General features: G+C 38.3%; 1 protein-coding gene across 2 annotated transcripts in view; it reads left to right on the forward strand.

Annotated features, from left to right (window-relative positions):
- The window catches only part of CDH13 (cadherin 13), a 470,111-nt gene that overhangs the window by 414,493 nt on the left and 36,475 nt on the right, over positions 1–19,143 (forward strand). For both annotated transcript variants that reach the window (XM_065640841.1, XM_065640840.1), the window contains exon 10: positions 706–959. In XM_065640841.1, coding sequence (XP_065496913.1) covers positions 706–959 — 254 coding nt within the window. The remainder of the gene's footprint in view (positions 1–705; positions 960–19,143) is intronic.

Here is a 19,143-nt window from a genome sequence, read left to right on the forward strand (position 1 = left end):
GGGTACAGTCAGAATTCAAGGGCTGTGTTTTATTCTCGGAGAACACAGATGCAAATACCAGGGAAGTGTGGGACGTGGCTTCATACTGAACTGGAGAGACATCTTTGTAGCCACAGTTCTAAAGTATCATGAAAAAAATTATATGTCTTTGTATGAAGATAATCTTAGATCTCACGCTTAATAAATCTAAATATCTATCTCTATATGTATTTCCCTGGTTGTTGGCTGTACCAGAATTTTCTCTGTTTGACTTCAGGAGAGGCATTTTCAATTTTTAAGAAAAATGGAATGTTTTTCCTTTGTGGTGCTTTTGATTTCAAGATAGGAGCTGAGAAAATAGCCTTATGCTACTTATCATAAGTAGCTACTAAGTATGACTCTGATTTGTTTGCTAAACGCATACTGTATTCTAAATAATCATGTATATATGAGAAATTATATGTATGAGGTATGGAAAGAAAAAAAGTATACGGTCTCGGATAGAGGTACATCTCCATCTTTTGTCCATTACATTCATTATTTTGAATGCACTTTATAACTACCATTTTGTCTAATGCTAAACTCTGACCAAGTATCAGACACCACAAATGCTGTTGTCCCTTTCTGGCTAATTCTGACTTCTGCAAGTTTGCAATGGGGTACAAAGAAAAACTGTTAAGTACTGTCTTTTCACCTTGTATTCTGATTTTATTATATGTTTTGCAGCCTTTAGATTATGAGATTTCGGCATTTCACACATTGCTGATCAAAGTAGAAAATGAAGACCCACTGATTCCAGACATCGCCTATGGCCCCAGTTCCACGGCAACAGTTCAGATCACGGTTGAGGATGTGAATGAAGGACCAGTTTTCCACCCAAACCCAATGAGAGTGACAAAACAAGAAAACATCCCCATTGGCAGTGTTGTGTTAACAGTAAATGCCACTGATCCAGATACTCTGCAACATCAGACTATCAGGTGAGTGCAGTATCCTCTAATTTTCATCCATCACAGAGGGAGTATGTCTTTTGCACCTGAAAACTTGCTTGCCAGTACAGAATTATATTAGTCTGGGCTCTACATAAAAAGTGGCTTGCTTTTTAATTTTTTTCTTTTTTTTAATTTTTCTTTTTTTTTTTTTTTTTTTTCCCCCTGCAACAAAGAGATTCAGTATGATGAAAACAAAGAACTGCATTAGACAGAGGGCAATAGTTTTCCAGCTATGAGATTACTGCAGGAGAACAAGTGTCATGAGCAATAGACATAGCTTTGCATAGTGTTTCAAAATGACAGCTTGTTTATTCCTTTTCCTTTATGAGAGCCTGAGAAAACGTGTAAAAATTGAAAATGTGTATAGAAATAATTTATTTGTTTTACATATGGTTTAAGTCAGTTTGTGACAATTTATAATGTCCCTCAGTGAAATAATGACTGTCCATCTGCATTCAAGGGCTGAGAAAATACTTCCCATTGAAACACTGGAGCTGCAGTGAGCTAAGACTTGGCCTTGCCCGGATAGATGAAAGTAAATTATTATTTCTGTGCTATGAGAATATAATCCCACACATGTGCTGCTATAAATTATATCATCGGAGTCATTACTGTGATTATACTGGTAGAATAAAGGCTAAGCAGGCACAATGCGGACTTTTAAATGAGATATTACACTAAATAGACAAGCAAGCAATGTTTTGTGTCTGCAAGAAGCAATGAATACCAAATTTATGTTGTGTGTGCTGTGTGAACAATGTACATCACCCCCAACAGAGAGTGTATCTGTCCAAAATTTGCAGATGGATCTAAACAAAAGAACAACAGAGAATCAGTAATGTTACTTTTTCTCTTTATTTTCATCCTATAGCAACTGAGATATGTCTAAACACAGGGATATTCTTAGTTAGTTTTCTATATAAAACTTGTAGGAGTGGCTGATGATTATTTGTAATCAGGAAGTTTAGTTAGTCTACTAGATATAACATCACAAAAGCATTTCAAGAACCATGAATAGTGTATAGAAACCACTTGTGCCATTGTCCACATCTAGATTGAATTTATTCTTTGAACATTGCATATCTGAACCAGATTCAAATTACTTATCTCTTTGAAAAACATGGCTGGCTTTGTACAAATTCCTAAAGACAGCTGTACTTTTGAAGCAATTCTCTTTCTCATTCTTCAGCTTGAAGTGTTTTTGCAGACTGAGAAAGATTTTCATTAAAAACTCAAACAAGCTGGCAAAAATGGATTACACTGAAAAAAAGTATGACTCCGAGTACCTTTAAGACTCAAAAGCCCGTCCCTTGAGCTCCAAATATTTGTTCGCACACGATTAGCAGTGAACTTTCATGGTGTCAGATCTTCTCTGATCACATTTCAAAGGAACTCAAGGCAGAGGTAGAAACATCATCCTGGAAACAAGAACCATGTACTCATGTTGGCCAGCTGAATAATGTAGGCTGCAAGTTTAATCTTACACTGAATTTTGCCAGTTTAAAACCAGGTTAGCACTGCCTTTCACAACTACACCCAGATCTGTGATTTCCCATGAAAAGTGTGCAGTGAGCTTGGGATGATGGATGTTGGAGAAAGGAAGGAGCAGACAGAAGCAGTGATTTTCCTCAACATGTATGTGCCTTTGGATGGAAAGTACTGTCAGTTCCTCTGGGATCACCCCAGAAAGAAAAGGAACCTCTTCAACTTGGATCACGTTTCTTAGATTCATTAACCTATATATTTTTTTTTTTAAGTATTTAATTCCCTCTGCAGGTTCCGACTTTTTTAGAATTAAAAAATGAAAGAAATCCAGCAGGCCCCATTTTAATTATAACCCAAGAATTTATTAATAGAACAGTAATGAAGTTTCTGAAATTTGATTTCTTAATCAGGGATCATTGTTATTTTTGTGCCAGATTTAAGAGTTTAATTTTGGGTGCTTCTTCCCAACCTCTGGAATTTTAATCAGAAGTTTCAAGTGTACATGTCAATGAGAAGTTAAAGGCCAAATTTAATAACATTTTCTACCTTGGGAAATTAAAAGAAGAGCCTCACACTCTGAAATCCATTATTAACAGTAGATCTTAATTAAATGCAGTTACGGTCCTCAGTATTTGTCTGTGTGAAGAGATTGGTTTTAGTATTTTTTTCCTTTTTTGGATTCAACAAGTCCAAGATATTCAATAGTTAGATTTTTAACTACGTGTAAATAAGTTGTTTACTGCAGTATATTTGTAATTTTTAATTAAAGCAACGTTGTTGTCCTGGTTTCATGGTTTATCATGGCAATATATTTTTATTACCCTACTGTGCTCTTGGATTTTAAATTATTTATGTAAATATATTATTGCGGTACTTATTCTCAGTAAGCCGTGTGACTCAATGCTTCAGAAATATCTTCACAAGAAAAATTTATTATAGCTCTAAAGCATATCTAATTCATTAAGCAGAATTAGAATGCAGCATTTGAAGCTGGAGGACTTAGTAATGGGACCCAAACTGCAGTGAGTTTCATGGGAATATGAAAGATGGCCAAAAATATCTGAAGCAATATATGTAAATTAGATATATATTTGTGTGTGTGTAATTATTTTTATCTGCACCTGAATCCGGCTGACCCCACATAGTGGCAGTGGGTTCTGGAAGCACAGGAACATGGTCTTAAGTGCTCAAGTCTCAACTGTTGCCATTTGAAACCCAAATGTTGTTTGGAAGTTGACATCCTTTAATGTGATCCTGGTCTCCTTATTTCACCATATCATTAATTTAGTGGAATTGCACGCGTATAAAACCAGTAGATCTCCGTTTGTCTGGGACTGATCATGTCAGATGAGAACAGCCTGTGGTGGATCCAGCTGCCCGATAACCCGCAGCTGGGACGCTCGACTGCCCTCGTACTGGCTGTGGGTTTGGTCACTCTGCTGGTCTGAAAATGGCAGTAAAGTCATATTTATTATTGTCATCATTTCCAAATCACAGCTACTGGTCTATCTGAAAGGTGGGCAGACTCTGTTTCTCTTTACATAAAGTGCATTTTTCTATACTGCAACCTAAGTGTGTATGTTAATGAGGCTTCATCCTTGAATATCAGACCGTGGGGATGAGGCTGAACCTAACAGACACTGAATCAAACCTGATCATGTTTGTTTGTTTGTTTGTTTTTCATTTCACCAAGCACCACTGGACAATGGACTGGTCATTGACTTCAGGAACGTCATTTTTTTTTTTTTTTTTTTTTACTACTGGGCCACATTTTGCTTTATATTTTATCATCTTAACTTTGAGGTCGGTGCCTAGGGAGTTGGTGGACGTGCATGGAAATGTTCCAAACTCTTATCAGTAGCAACCATGATCTGTGTACTCTTTGTCAAAAAAAGATTGCCTAAAATTCTGTAAACTGGTGCCGAAACTGCAGTGAAGTGGGACTTACAGTCCAGTGAGTTTCTTTCACATCTCAAATACATGAGAGAACTAAGGAGAATTCACTGGAAAAAGCAAGTTTACTTCTGTTACTTCTCTTTACTGCCAATCACCACCCTTACATGTAGAGAATATATAAGCCATGAATTGCAAAGACAATTCAAAAAGCCTTTTTGATGTCTCTTGCCAGGATTTTTTCAGAGATCCTGAACACCCCCTGAAGAAGGAAAAGGCTCCAAATCGCCTTCCTCACAAACACTTAAGGGATCAATTTTGCATACTTGCTTGCACATCAAGCCTTTTTAAAGCACTTTTGTTGCAGGTGGAGGTCAATAAACTTGCTTTTTGGGATATGCTACAGTCACTTAGAGAAGTACTATATAATGAGAGAGGGATAGAAAGTCTTAGAGTGAATGCTTATGAAGGAACATACTTAGTCATTGTTAAATATGTCTCCTGGAGTCTGAAGGACTTGTCTTTGATTCCTAACAACAGGAGATTTGTTTTCCTTGTACAGACAGAAGAATAGTTCTATTGTTATAAATGAATGGCTGAGCTACGCTCTCAGCATGCAGTGCCAGGGTTTTTCACTGTAAGTTACACCCAAGAGCATCTCAAGTTGGCTCTGCAGTTTTATTCATGGCCTGCCTGAATCCAGCCATTGGGAATTTCTAGCACATCTCTAGATCAGAAGTTGCCCTATATTGGACAGTGAAAATTGTTTTTCTTTTCCTTCTCTTTTTTAAGTTAGAAAGAAAGCCAGGCAGAAAGGGAATCTGCTTGAAGCACAAAGTTTTTCCTCTTCTTTCCTGCAAAATTTTGAAATGCAGAAACATTAACTCTAGAGAGTTGCATATATTGGACTATCCAGCAAGCAATGCCAGGAAAGGAGAGATTTAATCATTGCTGAAAGAAATTCCCTCATACTACACAACTACCATCTGTAATTTCAGGTACTCACTAGTCAGCCATTAGCTCAACAGTATTCTGTGTTACAGTTTTTGCTGAAACTGTCTTGAATGCGTTAATACTATCTGTGTGCATAATCACTGTGATATGTGTTATTATCATAATATTAATATCTTCAAAGGGAAAAATTAATGTAAAAATACCTGTCTTTTTTTGTTTGACCAAACAGACTTCCACATTGTGTTTACTGAACAAAGTCAACAAAACCCTGATTTCCCAGACAGCAATTTCTTTAGGTCTACAGTAAAATGGGAAAGAAGCAAAACTGCTTCTGGAGTGGTGCTGCACCTCCTTCATTCACATCTCATACCCGTGACCACACCGACGGAACTCTGGAAGCATGATCATGGTTTAAGAGCAAAGTCAGGCCCCGTTTTTTCCATTCAGGAGGTGATTTGTAGCTGATCAGCACCGTGCCGATATATCACTGAGTGTGAATTAATGTGGAGAATGAAGCTGGGGAAAAAAATAAAATTAAATAAAAATATACGTGGCGTGAGCTACTGAGATAAGACTGAAGAGAATGAATGACTGGAGTAAAATCCTAGTGCTGAGAGAATTAAAACATCTGCCAAATCTGGAAACCATGTCCTATAAAAGCTGTGGACAGCATTTAATGCTGACCATTCAGGAAAGCCACTTCCAACCCTGTCGGCTCCGATATCGGAGCTACACGGAACCTTCTTTTCCTCAGAGTCGTGAACAGATGCTGACAGGCTGCTTCCCGAAGTCTGTTATTCAGCCCTTTTGTTACTCACAGCCATTCTGTGGCTTGTTTAACTTACAACCAACGTGTCAACCCTTCCTTTTTACCACCCTGGAGAGTCTCTAGGAGTCCTTGATTTCTCATTTGCTTCTGATGTTTCTCCCAGGGGTGAACACCTCTATGCATCCCCCGTTGTTTCTTTTTGCCCTCTTGCTGATATTCTCTGTCTCTGTGTTGAGGCACGTGTTAGGGCTCTTCTCTCCTCGTCTAATTTTGTATATCTTAATTTTTAGTGCTTAAGGACAATTGCATCTAACCATTTGGTGCTACGCTTTGGTATGCCGGCTTTTGCCTTGCTGGGAGGTGGTGAAACTCATACACTTCCTTTGTCTTACCTATGTTAACATCTTGTTTTACTGCTTGTTTCTTCCTAGCTGTTGTCAAGGTTTGAGGGGAAAGATTAATGTACATAAACAGGTTGCTATAGAACCTTTCTTTTTCCTTACCCTCTCCTAGTAGAAAAGGAGGCAGAGCAGAGAGCAAATCTTCACCCAGACAGAATGAGGCTGTTCTCCTGAAGAACAGCGTCCCTCTCCTGAGAAAAAAAGATGAATCCTTCTCTCTTTGTTTAGTCCCTGAAACAGCAGAAATGTCTGAATTAAACCATTAAAGACTACCTAAAGCAGGGGTCCCAGGAATTCTCAGTGCAGTGATTAGTAGTTTGCAGGGAACCCAGCTACGTGAAGCCAGACTTTGTCACTCCTGACAATACTTGTTAGAAGATCGTATGCTTAAAATTTTCCAACTGTTCCTACTCTGTTGGCATAAATCATACCTAATATGTTGATATTAAAGCTATAGATGATAGAATTGAGAATCTGTGTTTCCGTGTAATCAAATAAGTCATAGAAACCAATTTTAACTTCCCTTGGTATTACTTGATGAATCCTAAATTCTTGATTAATAAGGATGAATGTAACATTTAAGGGGGAGTTTAATTAGACCCTCTGTCTTTATCCTGTATGACAATATTATGCCACATTATAATTTCAACCATGTCAGCACTCAGAATGAATGGCTGTGAACTGTGAAATTATAGGGCACATTTTTCATGTCACTGACTAAACAATATTGCAGATCTTCTTGAGAAATATAACAATAGAATATATCAGTCACAAGTTATGCTTGCAGTGGAAGTCAGATCTTGACAATAACTCACTTTGTCATTATTGCTCTCTTCTAGTTTCAGAAAAGGCAGGATTTTTCCTCTGGAAGAAGTAAAGGGTATCTTGATTATGATAAGTTGGCTATCAAGTTTGGGGACACTGTATGAGGAGACAGGTTGACAGGGAGGGGGCGGTATGAATTTCTGTTAATATTTTAAAGCTGTTGAATTCCTGAGTCCCACTCAGCCAAGTTAGGTCACGTGTGCACATCCATATGTAGTTAAAACTTTCAGCGGTGCTTTGACAGAAATTTATTTGGACTGGTAATATGTAAGATTGTAGCTCCAGTGGCCAGCATTATGTTATACAAAGGCAAAAGCTGGAAAACCGAGCACTTTTATTAAAGTTTTCCAGGAAGACTGGTAAGGCATCTAGGCCAGAATTCTGTCATCAAGTGGAAATATATAATTCTGCCATTCTGGTTGGTTTTGTGGAGTTTAGCACTTCTGTCTTTAAAGCAGGTATAGATTTCAGATGACACCAGAGCAGGTGCTGTCTGGAATTCAAGTCCTGATTGGAAAAAGGAAATACTGTCATTCTTTCATGGCTTTTTGCCTTTCTGTGAAGATCTGAGTTGCCAACATTCTGTCTGTTTTCATTAATTTGCCATCTCCGGAATAAAGACAGAATAAACCATGGACACGTTCAGTTCAGTGGCGAAATTCCCACTGAGTCTGGATTTAGGATTTCATCTCGGAGCTGAAGCTTTCCCAAATACTCAGAACTTCTGTCATATGTTTGCAGACGCTGCTCAGCTGCGAGATATCCCTGGTAGGTGCATTTCAAGGCATAAAGAACCCACCTTTCAGACTCACAGATGGTTGTTCTTGGAGTGGAATTTAAGTTCAGTGAGGAAATTGTCAGAAGGTTTAAGCACTCATTTTTACTAAATTGAGCTCCGCAATGTTACTGTAATAGGAAAAAAGTCTTGTAGAGTTCAATTGGATTTTTTCTATTAACTTAGTAATAAGGATGCCAATTTCTGTAAAATAGTTTCTGAGTAAGAGTGAAATTATGCACTTTGTTAAGCAGCAGTAAGCCTGCAGATTCATTCTTGGTTCGAATGTGAATTGCTAGGGACTGACTTCTTCCTAATTTTATGACCATTATCATCTAGGTAAATAGGCCTACAGAGACACGCATGCCTACTCGACATAGAGCTAGATAATTGTTATCCCTGTGATCCCTTGGGGCAGCTCCACTGGGTAGTACTTAGCATAGCATTGCCTTGGAGATACTAACCTGGCTTACCCAGATTTCATTGAAGAGGCCAAACCCTGGAGAATTTTTACACATTTACCTATTTTAGTGGGCCTATCAGAATAATATTTCCTCTTTTTCCATTTTCCGATAGAATTCTACCTGCCTAAGGCTCAGCCTCCCTGGAGATTGAGCCCTGGGTCGTTGGTAGCATTTTATACATAAAAAAAAACCAAATGCAGCCACAGAGTTTATCTGATAATGCTTCAGGCTAAAACAAAAAATGTTTTTATTAGTAAGGCACAAGGTTTGCAGCTTCCAAACGGAGCACTCCAGAGTTGCTTCTGGCCCTGGAAGCTTCTAAGCTATTAACTGGTGTTTAAAACACATTTTAATAGAGAAAGAAAACACTCAGTTTTGCATCTTTCCATATCAGTTGTGTTAAGTTAGTTTGACTTATGGAATCTGTGACAGAGTTTAGGTTTTTAAGTATAAGGAAAAAAAAATAAAATAAAAAGCCCATAATAGCTTCAAGGTTCGTATAACTGTAACCCTTTGAATGAGTCCTTCCTTATGCGCTTAGGTGAGATTTTTCATTTCAGCTTCTGTCATTTCAGGAAAAAAATAGCAGATACTTTTAGCTTTAAAGGTGTTTAGGCCTCCATTTTTTGTCTGTCAAATCGAAACATTAAAATTCATCCCACAGTGATACTGTGGACGTGCATTGAAGGCGGCTGGCAAAACATTTGGATCCCTGATGACAAGGGAAAAGTGCATGAGAAGTTTAACCCTTGGGCATCCAACTCAGGGTTAAATAGCAGAGTCACTGAGACGTAAGGGCTAACAAGCTTAGGAGAGGATTAAATACCTTGAATTTACAGAGCACTATATATTGTGTGCACTGAATGCAACAGATATCAAGCAGAAAATAAAGCTATATATGACCAAATAGTGGGAGACTGTTGGTGAAGTATTTTTCTCATTGGTACCACACTGCAGTCAAACAAGGCCTAGATATAAAGTTTATCAGCAACAGTCAGTGTGGCAAAATAAGGTTGAATAAACAGCTGTAATTCTTCAATTTCCTGTCTTTTCTGTACTTAATCCCTTAACATCTAATAAAAGCTCTTTTTGTGTTATAAATGAATACTTATGTGGAGCTTTTTCCTCTAACAACTACAAGTTTTCCATCATTGCTCAGCAGATTTCTTAATTGATGCGCATTTGTCATGTTGCGTAATGTACATCTGAAAGGGGCTTGGCCTTTATGATGATGAACATGATATAAAAATTGTGCTGTATAGAGTAGATTTGTTGTAGGCAGTATATCAGGGTGAGCGTTCAGATGTACACACTTTCTAATCTCCAAAGGAACATTACTGAGAAGTATTAAAACACAAATGCACCTTTCAGCAAATAAAGGATAATTTTCCCTTTAAAGAATATCCTTTAATTTTCTATTTATTTGAAAAAACATGGGGTTTTTTATAGGTCATGTATTACATGTTGAAATGTATATGGAAGGGACATTTTCTCAATCCCACTATACCTTGTGACATGTTTTGCAGAATATCTAGCAGAATCAATTTCTGTCAGTATTCTCTATTAATATTTACATGTGCAGACCCAAATTTGTGTTGCAGTGACATCAGTTAAACAAGAGACGTTACAATGAATATCTGCCGAGTGAACACAACTGACTGTGGAATCTGACTTTTACTGGTTTTGTTCGACAGATGCAAAGTAGTATTTCATTTTTTAGCATCCCTTCAAGGCACAGGCAGAAACAGAGGTGTCGGGGGGTGGATTCAGCACAGCAACCTATAACAAATGTAACAACCTGGACTTGATGACATTATAAATAAAACAACTGAGACACAGTTATACACAATCTTGAAAAGCGATAAGGGCCAGCCAGGTAGGAGGGAAGTCCGTGGATTTTAAAGTGCATTTGGACAGCTTGAATGCCTGAGAATCTGATTCATAGAGATTAGAAAAGGTAAATCACGCTTCCCTTTTCATTTGTCGTGGCCATTAAAGACAGTGAGTTAGGCAAGCAAAAGAAACTGGCCTAAAATAAAGGAAAATGTGTGACATGATATCACACATTGCTCCAACATTTAGGACAGAAAGTGGTTGCATGTTGTTTGTATAGGTCAGTGTGTCCAGTCAAATAAACCTCAGATAGGAGATCGCCTATTATTATGAAAAGAATAAAAGAGAATTAATTTTCCTTTGTAAGAACTGCACCCATGAAGTGCATAGTATTTTCAAAATCAGCTGGAAATAAATCAGAAGTTATTTTTTTTATTATTAGCAAGGTATAAATGTGCCATTTTCTTTATATTATTGGATTGGGTGGTAGTGTGAATTTTTCTTGAATGTTATGTACTTTATCATACATGCTACTGAATTTCTCACCTACTCTTTCCGTCTTTGTTATTGAATGCTACAATGTTGGAAAGTACTTTTAGTCAGTGGGTATTAGTTCCTCTGGGCTACATAACTATACAAAAGCGGCAAGACAATCTGTTTTCCTATTACAAATACAGTTATTTTTAAACAAAGCTAAACTAAAGAACTAAAAGGAAAAACATCCTAATTGCTGTAATAATAACACCAGAGTGACATATTTTATGGAATTAGTTGAGTTCCATTTCTATGGAAACAAAGTTATTAATTTGTTGGCTCTTCGCTGATTTATAACCCCTATGAGAATTTCTAGTTCTTCCAGCTAAAGTCAGACCGTTAATCAAATATTAGACAGCCTTGTGTATATTTTTCACATAGCGCCATGAAATTACCATTATCATCTTCATGTATTGTAGTATGCAGCTGAAAACATAATCTGATGCTGAGCAATGATAAGGATATGTATTTTACTAAAACATCAATTTAGCGCAAGTTTTTACATATGTGCCTCTATAGTTTTCCAAAAGTAATGCCTACACAGGGCAATTCTCATATCTGTGTGAATAATTCATAGAATTTCCTTGAGAAAGTCTTCTTGGATAAATTTATTTGCATGTGCTTGTGTGTGTATAAAATATTTTTCACGAAGAAACTAGGAATTTAGAGGAAATATAGGAACATGTAGGCTACTAAAAAAAAAAAAAAAAGTTAATAAAAGTCTAACTCTTTTCTTTGCAAAAAATACATCCTTATTTCCTGCTCCCGCACTGAGCTTTTGAGAATTCAACCTTCACAATAGATATTTAGTAGTTTAAATAGAGAACAAGAAGTTAAATAACTCCTAACTCACTCATCGGTTGGATCCCAACTGTGACCAAAATCAGTCTGATTTGATTCTGTTTGATTCTAAAATATTTTGACTGTGTTAGGAACTCCCCATATCTCCTAGAATCATAGAATAGTTTATGTTGGAAGGGACCTTTGAAGGTCACCTCGTCCAACACTCCTGCACTGGGCAGGGACATCTTCAACCAGATCAGGTTGGGCTCTCCCTAAAGGTAGCACCTAGGAAGTCCATAGGAAAGGCCTGAGCCAGGATAAGCCTTTTATTCCTCATCTCCTTCTCCCAGTGCAATGTACCAGCAGGAACTTGAGTTTCCAGCACGCTCCTGTTGCTTCTGCCAAGCTCTCTGCTTCAAGGATCTGATGGTGAGAAGGGGAGAGACGCAGTGGCATCGATGCCGTGGTGGGTGCGGGAGGCGGGTTAGTGAAACCACCCAGCCTTGCTGATAAAGCTCTACCCCAGGCACCCGTCCCACAGGTACAGAAAGACAAACGTCATGGGAAATGTGTAAATGTGTCAGCTCGGGTCGGTGCGAAGGGTCGTGCCCGGGGTTCGGGGGAGCCTGTGAGTTGTGACACCACCAGCCCCAACGGGCTCTGCAGGTGACAGGTGATGCCGCAGACGGCTGCGGGGTCGCACGGCTCTCCCTGTGAACAAATCCTCTCTAAGCGATCTCAGTTATTAATTCAGTTGTCATTGTGAACGGGTAACATGAAATATACTTCTGGGGATCAGCTTCACGTTCAGCAAAGCCTACAAATGATGGCTCGGGCAGTGCTCTAATGTGAGAACAAACAAGATTCCAGCCACAATTTTTTGCCTGGATTGGGCTCAACTCCCAGGATCAGTGTTTTCCTTTTACTTTGGTGAAGTCTGGATTCCAATGTGGATCTTTGCCACTAAAGATTATGCCTGTCAAATATGTGAAAACACATTCTTATAATCAGAGGATTAGCAACCAATATCTCACCAAACTGAGATTCTGGAGAGGGAAACCTGCACCAGCTGCATATTTTATACTAGTTGTCTCATACACGCAGTTTAAAGAGAGCTGGCGGGACAGTGTTATGTGCTTGATGGGGAACAGAGAGGGAACGAGCAGAAATGGGGCTGCTTTTCCTGCCAGGCCCCGAACTGCAACCTGCCAAGAAACTCTGAGGCTTTTCTAACTCAGCAGAACATTATTGCTTTCCTATCATCTCTTGTGTTATGGCGAACGCCTTAGAAATAGCTGAATCTTAGAAATAAGTCCTGTGCAAGTTCAGCCAACTCAGGAAAGCCCCAGCTCTGTCAGCACAGGAAACTGCTTCTGTTACTTTTCTGGCAGTATCAGCTTCTTCACAGATTTTCTTCCTGAATTGCGACTTACTGCACGGTCGATTTATTGTGTGTTAAATTTTGTCCTTTCATACTCTAGTCGGTTTTTTTATTTTTCTTTTGTTGCCAAGCTATGAAAACACTAGTGAAAATATTTATGCTGGTTTATCACAGTAAATATACTTTTATGTAAATATTTTGGCTGAAATACCTGATATAAACAGGGAAGCCCTTAAGCCCTTTTTTTTTTTCTTGAAGAATAATCTTACGAATTAGGTCCCAGGTATCAAATAACTTCTAAGTATTTGGCCTTTATAATGAAATTTTTGTTCCATAGGGTTACTTAGGGATAAGAAAATTCCCAGATGATTTATGTGATATCTTTTCTGTGAGTTGCTGTGTCTGTCCTTTACTGTAGTTAATTGCTCTTCACAGCATATACTTCACATTCCTGTTTAAGGGATGAGTATTTCCCACTTTATCCAAGACAGAGACTCAGCCTCTTGTTCTTCATTGCTTGGAACCTTTATCTTTCCCAATCTTGACTTGACAGACTGAGCAGACATTTCCTTCATGTCATCGCTTTCACAGCTTTAACTAACGTTGTCCAGTGATTTCAAGGTTGAGGCCTTGTGAGCCTGCAACTTATTTTCGAACAAAACGTCTATCTTGTCAATCGTTTTGCTTTTTGCGACGGTGATGCAGATTTCTGTGGTAGAATAAATTTCAGTGAGATACTACATTTTCAAGGTCTCCTTAACTTTTAAATAACTGTCCATTCAGCAGTGTTTACAGTCTCAAATCCATTAACAATTAATGAGATTCCTTTATCTGGAATTGCATTGTTTTGGCCAACACCTGTTTCTTGGCTTGTGTTGTAGTTCATCTTCTGTTGTAGTTCACCTTCCCATCCCTCCCTCCCCCCAGTTTTTCCCAGCTATTAATTAAAAAAAAAAAAAACCACAAACTAAAACAAAACAAAAAAAACCACACACAAAAAACCCACCCACAAACCAAACGAACAAACTAAAACCACTATAGTTCATAAATAGTGGGCACACTTTTCCTTAGTAAAAGTTGCAGTCTTTAATAAAAGAAAAAAAAAACATGGACAAAAGCGTCATATTCCACATTGAGGATCATAATTTAATCTTCTGCTAGAGGTAATTATTTTCTCTACTAGTGAGCATGACCAAAATATGTTGTATTTTTTTCCTCTTTCAAATTCCAGTATAGATTCCCGCACATAAATCCAGTGAGCATTTCAGTTTTAATTCATATGAAATTAATAGTTTTCAGCACTCTTTCCTAGCATTTTCTCTGGCACTGAAGAGGTAAAAATTATTACATGTAGTGAGGGATAATATAGAGGAAAGTCGTGCTATTAATAATTCTGAATGCCTTGAAGACAGCCAGAAGCTGTGGTCCCAGAGATCCCACATGTGTATGTTCAGATTTAACACTGTTCTTTCCATTTGTGTCATTCGTGAACATTTTTCACTTCCCAATCAACATCTGTAATTAATGGGAAAAGTTGTGGATGCTTGGTATCAGTGGAAGTCATTCTGCTACATCTGCAGGAACCAATTCAAAAAAAGGTCCTCCTTGGTGTATCCTGCAATAGGGAGAATGGCTGATGATAGTTCTAGACTTTATTTTTAATTATTTTCAGAGTGACAAGGAGTTATTTAGCATCTCTGGGATAACCTGCTCCCAATGTCTTCTAGATTTATCCTGGACTGTAATTATTTGAAAAGTTTTGGGGAGGAAAAGGCAACAAAAAGGCAAATGTGAAAGAAACAGCTAAAGGAGCTCACGGGGCAGCTGCTGCGCTGACCTCTGCTCGGAAAGGCATCAGTATTGCCAAGGCCTCCGGTCGGCATGGGATACAGGCTGTGCCAAAATGGTTATTCAGCATGTTCACCGATTCGTTACGCTTTCCTTTTGGAAATTAATTTGCAGAAACATTAATTCCCTTCCTTCCTTATAAGGCGAGTCCCGGAGTTAATGGATGTTAATAGGGGCCAGGACTGGATTTTGTCAATGTGTTTGTGTCGCGCAAACCTGCGCTGGAGCCCAGACTCGCAGCTCCCTGCCCTGCCTTTCTGGGAGGGCTTCCAGGCAAAGGGGTTTTCTTCGTGCCTTTATTGTTGGCCAGGGCAAACCAGAGGTTTTAAGGCAGCTGGCAGGGGTGATCCCTTGCTGGGACCAGCCGGCTCCTGGCAGTGGGATCCCCAGTCTCCTGGGAATGTATTGATCCCGACGGACTAATGCTTCACAGGAGTGAGCCGCTTCTCGTCTGCCCGTCCCTCAGGAAAAAAACAACTCGTGCTGAATCTCTAGAAATGTGTTATTTCATGGCTGTGTTCAATAGTGACATTTTAGAAGTGAATCTGCTGGGCTCTTATAAAAAATATCCTGTCTTTTCAAGAGCTACCGGGACCCCCCGCTTGAAAGAGAAAACATCAAATGGATTTGCCGGGGGAGAAGCTGCTTTTGCTGGAAGCGCAGTTGCAAAGAACTGGCATGTGCAGAAACTTGATAGAGTTTTATTGCCAAAACCTTCTCTAGGTAGTTTATAAAGAACTTCCAGCTCACCTCACGTTGATTAGCTTTTGAGGCACAATTGCTACAATGAAAAAACTTTTACTGATTTGCATGTGTTGACAATTATTCTAACAGCAACAACCTGATTATACTAGTGTGTTAGTCCCAGATATGGTGTATTATTCCCGAGCTTTAGGTATAATTCAGATAGTTATAGCCTCTGGGTTCATTTAACCATAGCCCTAATCACTTCTGATTAAAAAATACATAAATGAGTTTGTGGATTTTTGTTGCTGTTGTTGTTACACCTCAGCTTCTAGGATTTTTTTGCCCTGAAGGAAAAAAAAAAAAAGAAAATTAGATTTCAATGTAGAGAAATGTTTGAAAGACTGTACAATAATAACAAAATGTCTTTTCCTTTTCATAACATTGTATTTAACTGCCTCATTATTACAACTTCAGTATTTTCATTTGATTAATTGCTGTAGATTTTGTTGGCGGGTTTTTTTATTATTATTTTTCTAGTTGTAATGACTCTCCTGTTACTTTCTTCATGTTTACCAAGAGTTTTACTCCTATTGTTTCTCCACACAAATAACTAATTAGTCAACCATTTTCTCATCTGATATTTCTCAGTGGCAGGGGACTAGAAACTGAATTTCATCTAATTTTTCATTCTGTTTTGATCATGTCACTGTAGATAGAGAATTGTAACGAAAGCCAGTCTGATAAATCATTGATGTGACAAGCAAAATAGAGCTGGAATGGTGAATGTTTTTGCTCAGATGGTGAGATGGGGTGCGTAATTTTAAAAGTACCTTGCAGATGGCAACGGAACGCAATACTCTCTGCAAACTGGTCCCTTGGGGCCCAGGACCCGCTCTCAGTGCTAAAATCTAAGAGATTTTTGCCTCAGCCTGAAAAACGCTTGGTCACTAGCGCGTGAGCAAAGGAGCTCGTTGCCTTTGAAGTCTGAGGCAGAACAGCACTGACATTTCTTTTTATAACACTGACTCGAATTTCCACTGTGCTCCCCCTGATTCAGTGAGCAGCAGGAGACAATATTGGGTATATATCGATCTGCCGTTAGCAGGAAGGGTGAGAGGCTGAAGTTCTCTCGGTTGACCTTTCGTGCTCTTCCATATGCTCCAATTTGCCTGTATTGGCAATACTTCATTTTTACTTGAATGAGATCAAAACATTTCTGTGAGAGGTAGGCTACTTAATTCTGTCTGCTGGGTCTGCGCTTGGCTCCGAGCGAAGCCAAGAGAGAATTCCACAAATAGAGATATCTCAGCATTATAATCTCCTCCCACCCATATAAAACAATATTTATATTGCAGCCTAGTTAACTGCAAAAGAGATTGAAGTAAGCAAGTTTTTTGCTCTTTTTTTTTTTTGGTTGGCTTGTTTTTAAAGAGAATCGTTGCTCCCAAGATTTGTTGCTTATAGAAAATATACTTTATGGAGAGGAGAATTTAATTTTTATTATTTCTAACTGATTTTTTTTTTTAGTTATACTTTATATTGGAAGTTTACTTTTGTAAACTGGAAATAGAATGTTACAATGTTTCTAAATGTAACAGGATATTGGTATAGATGTGTCTGGAGTTTCCATGTTATTATTTTGTCTGCCTTTTTCAATATGTTGTATCCAAAAAAAAGTACACTTTCAGTCATAAAAATAATAATTGAGAACCAAACCTAACAGTTGAAATATTTCTGAAAAATCTGTTTTACATTTTCATCAGACTTTCCTGTGACTTGGCATGAGATGGATCCCAGCCAGGAGAGGCCGCAGCAGCCACAAGTTGTACTCCAAAGCGCTGGGCAGGCTCCTTTTCTTGCCATAAATATCTATACGTTACTCAGAAACTAAAAGGGTGACTGAAAGAAGGCGGCTCAAACGGAAGGCTGTTCTGGAGAATGTTCTGTGTTTATACAGCACAAAGGAGTTTGAGTAAAAATTGCCGAGTCGTACACTCAGCCCTCTTTACCACAGCATTACGGCGCTAGTTCTCTTTAAAATACACAAGCTGAAATGAAGGGTTTTTTGAGACTTAATCAGTGGAAAACTGATATTAACAACAAATATCTGACCAAAACATCAATGTGTATAAACCTTAAGCCTTAAAACCCAACATGTATCAGTCTTGGGCAGCATCACTGAACTTAGGGGTGTGTGTATCCTGCCCACTGTGCTTCCCGACAGACCTGCATGGGGATTTTTACATTATTTCACGTGCCAGACTGGCACTGAAGCCAGAGAAGTACGACGCCTGTTCAGATAGGTTTAGAATAAAGTATGTGCATGCTTATGTCTGTACATAAACTCCTAGAAACTTCAGAGCCACTTTAGATCACCCAGGAACAAAACTGCTGCAGCGAGTTACTACAGAGATTGCCGTGCCCAACCTGCAGAGCTAAGCCATGCACTAGTGCGTAGCTAATGAATTCACCCTGGAGTATGTCCAGTTTATCAAAGGGAAGCATGAATTTTCAGTGACCAAAAATGCACGGAGCAACTTGTAGCACAACATTGACGGGGGTTTTAATTTTCTGTTTTAAATTGTACTCTAAGTTGACATTTCTAGCCGGGGAAAATACAGTCTGCAAGTCCATAAATCTGCTCCATGAAGCTGAAAAATGGTTATTGCATAAATCAAATCCTCTATCTTCAGTAAGTTTAAAAATGCATCAGACCTAATACCTTTCTCAACAATGTCACCGGAAAATGTGATTTATTTCAGGTTTTAGATTTCATTAATAATATGTTTATTCTGATTAATAACAGTGTATTTTAGATAAATTTGCTTTATATACATATATATTTTTTATTTTAAAGAATCTAGCCAAAGTAATTCGAGCATGTTTGAACCTCTGCAGGAGATATTTTACAGCCTTTACTGTACATTTAGCATATAGCCACACTTTTAGTAACAGCATTTCAATCCAAATTCAAAACCATGCGTTTTGTATGATCGTATATTTAATGGGAAGAGATGTCCCGACTATGCTTAGTTCACAATCTGTAGTGTGTAAGTCAAATATGGGGAATGGAAAGTACAAAGAGATGACAATTTACATTTCTTTTCCTTTCTGAATTTTTAATAACATCTTCTGAAGATTGTCAGGGGCTTCTTAACTGTGTTAATAGAGCATGTGGACAAGGGATATGTGCACATCAGTTAGGTTTAGGATTCAAAACAGGTCTTGAAACCTGTCAGTGATCATTCTGTGGAATCACAAAGTTACCCATATAGAAGGCAGCTCCTGAAAGCCTTGAGGATCAGTAATCAACATGTACATTTACACAATTGACCAGAAAATATCTGAAAAAGCCTTTTAGTGGGCTATCAGCGCTGGTGCCTTTATAACTTCTCTTATAACCTGTGTGATCTGTAGCTTTTGAAATGAAATGAAAGAAAATTTACACTTTGTCTCAATAACATTCTGCGATGAAGCACTTATGCTTCTGTTTTCCTTGTGATATGAAACTCTGGTTGCTTTTTAGTCCTTACCTGCAAT

The sequence above is a fragment of the Caloenas nicobarica genome, chromosome 9, assembly GCF_036013445.1.
Source record: "Caloenas nicobarica isolate bCalNic1 chromosome 9, bCalNic1.hap1, whole genome shotgun sequence".
Classification (NCBI taxonomy): Eukaryota; Metazoa; Chordata; class Aves; order Columbiformes; family Columbidae; genus Caloenas; species Caloenas nicobarica.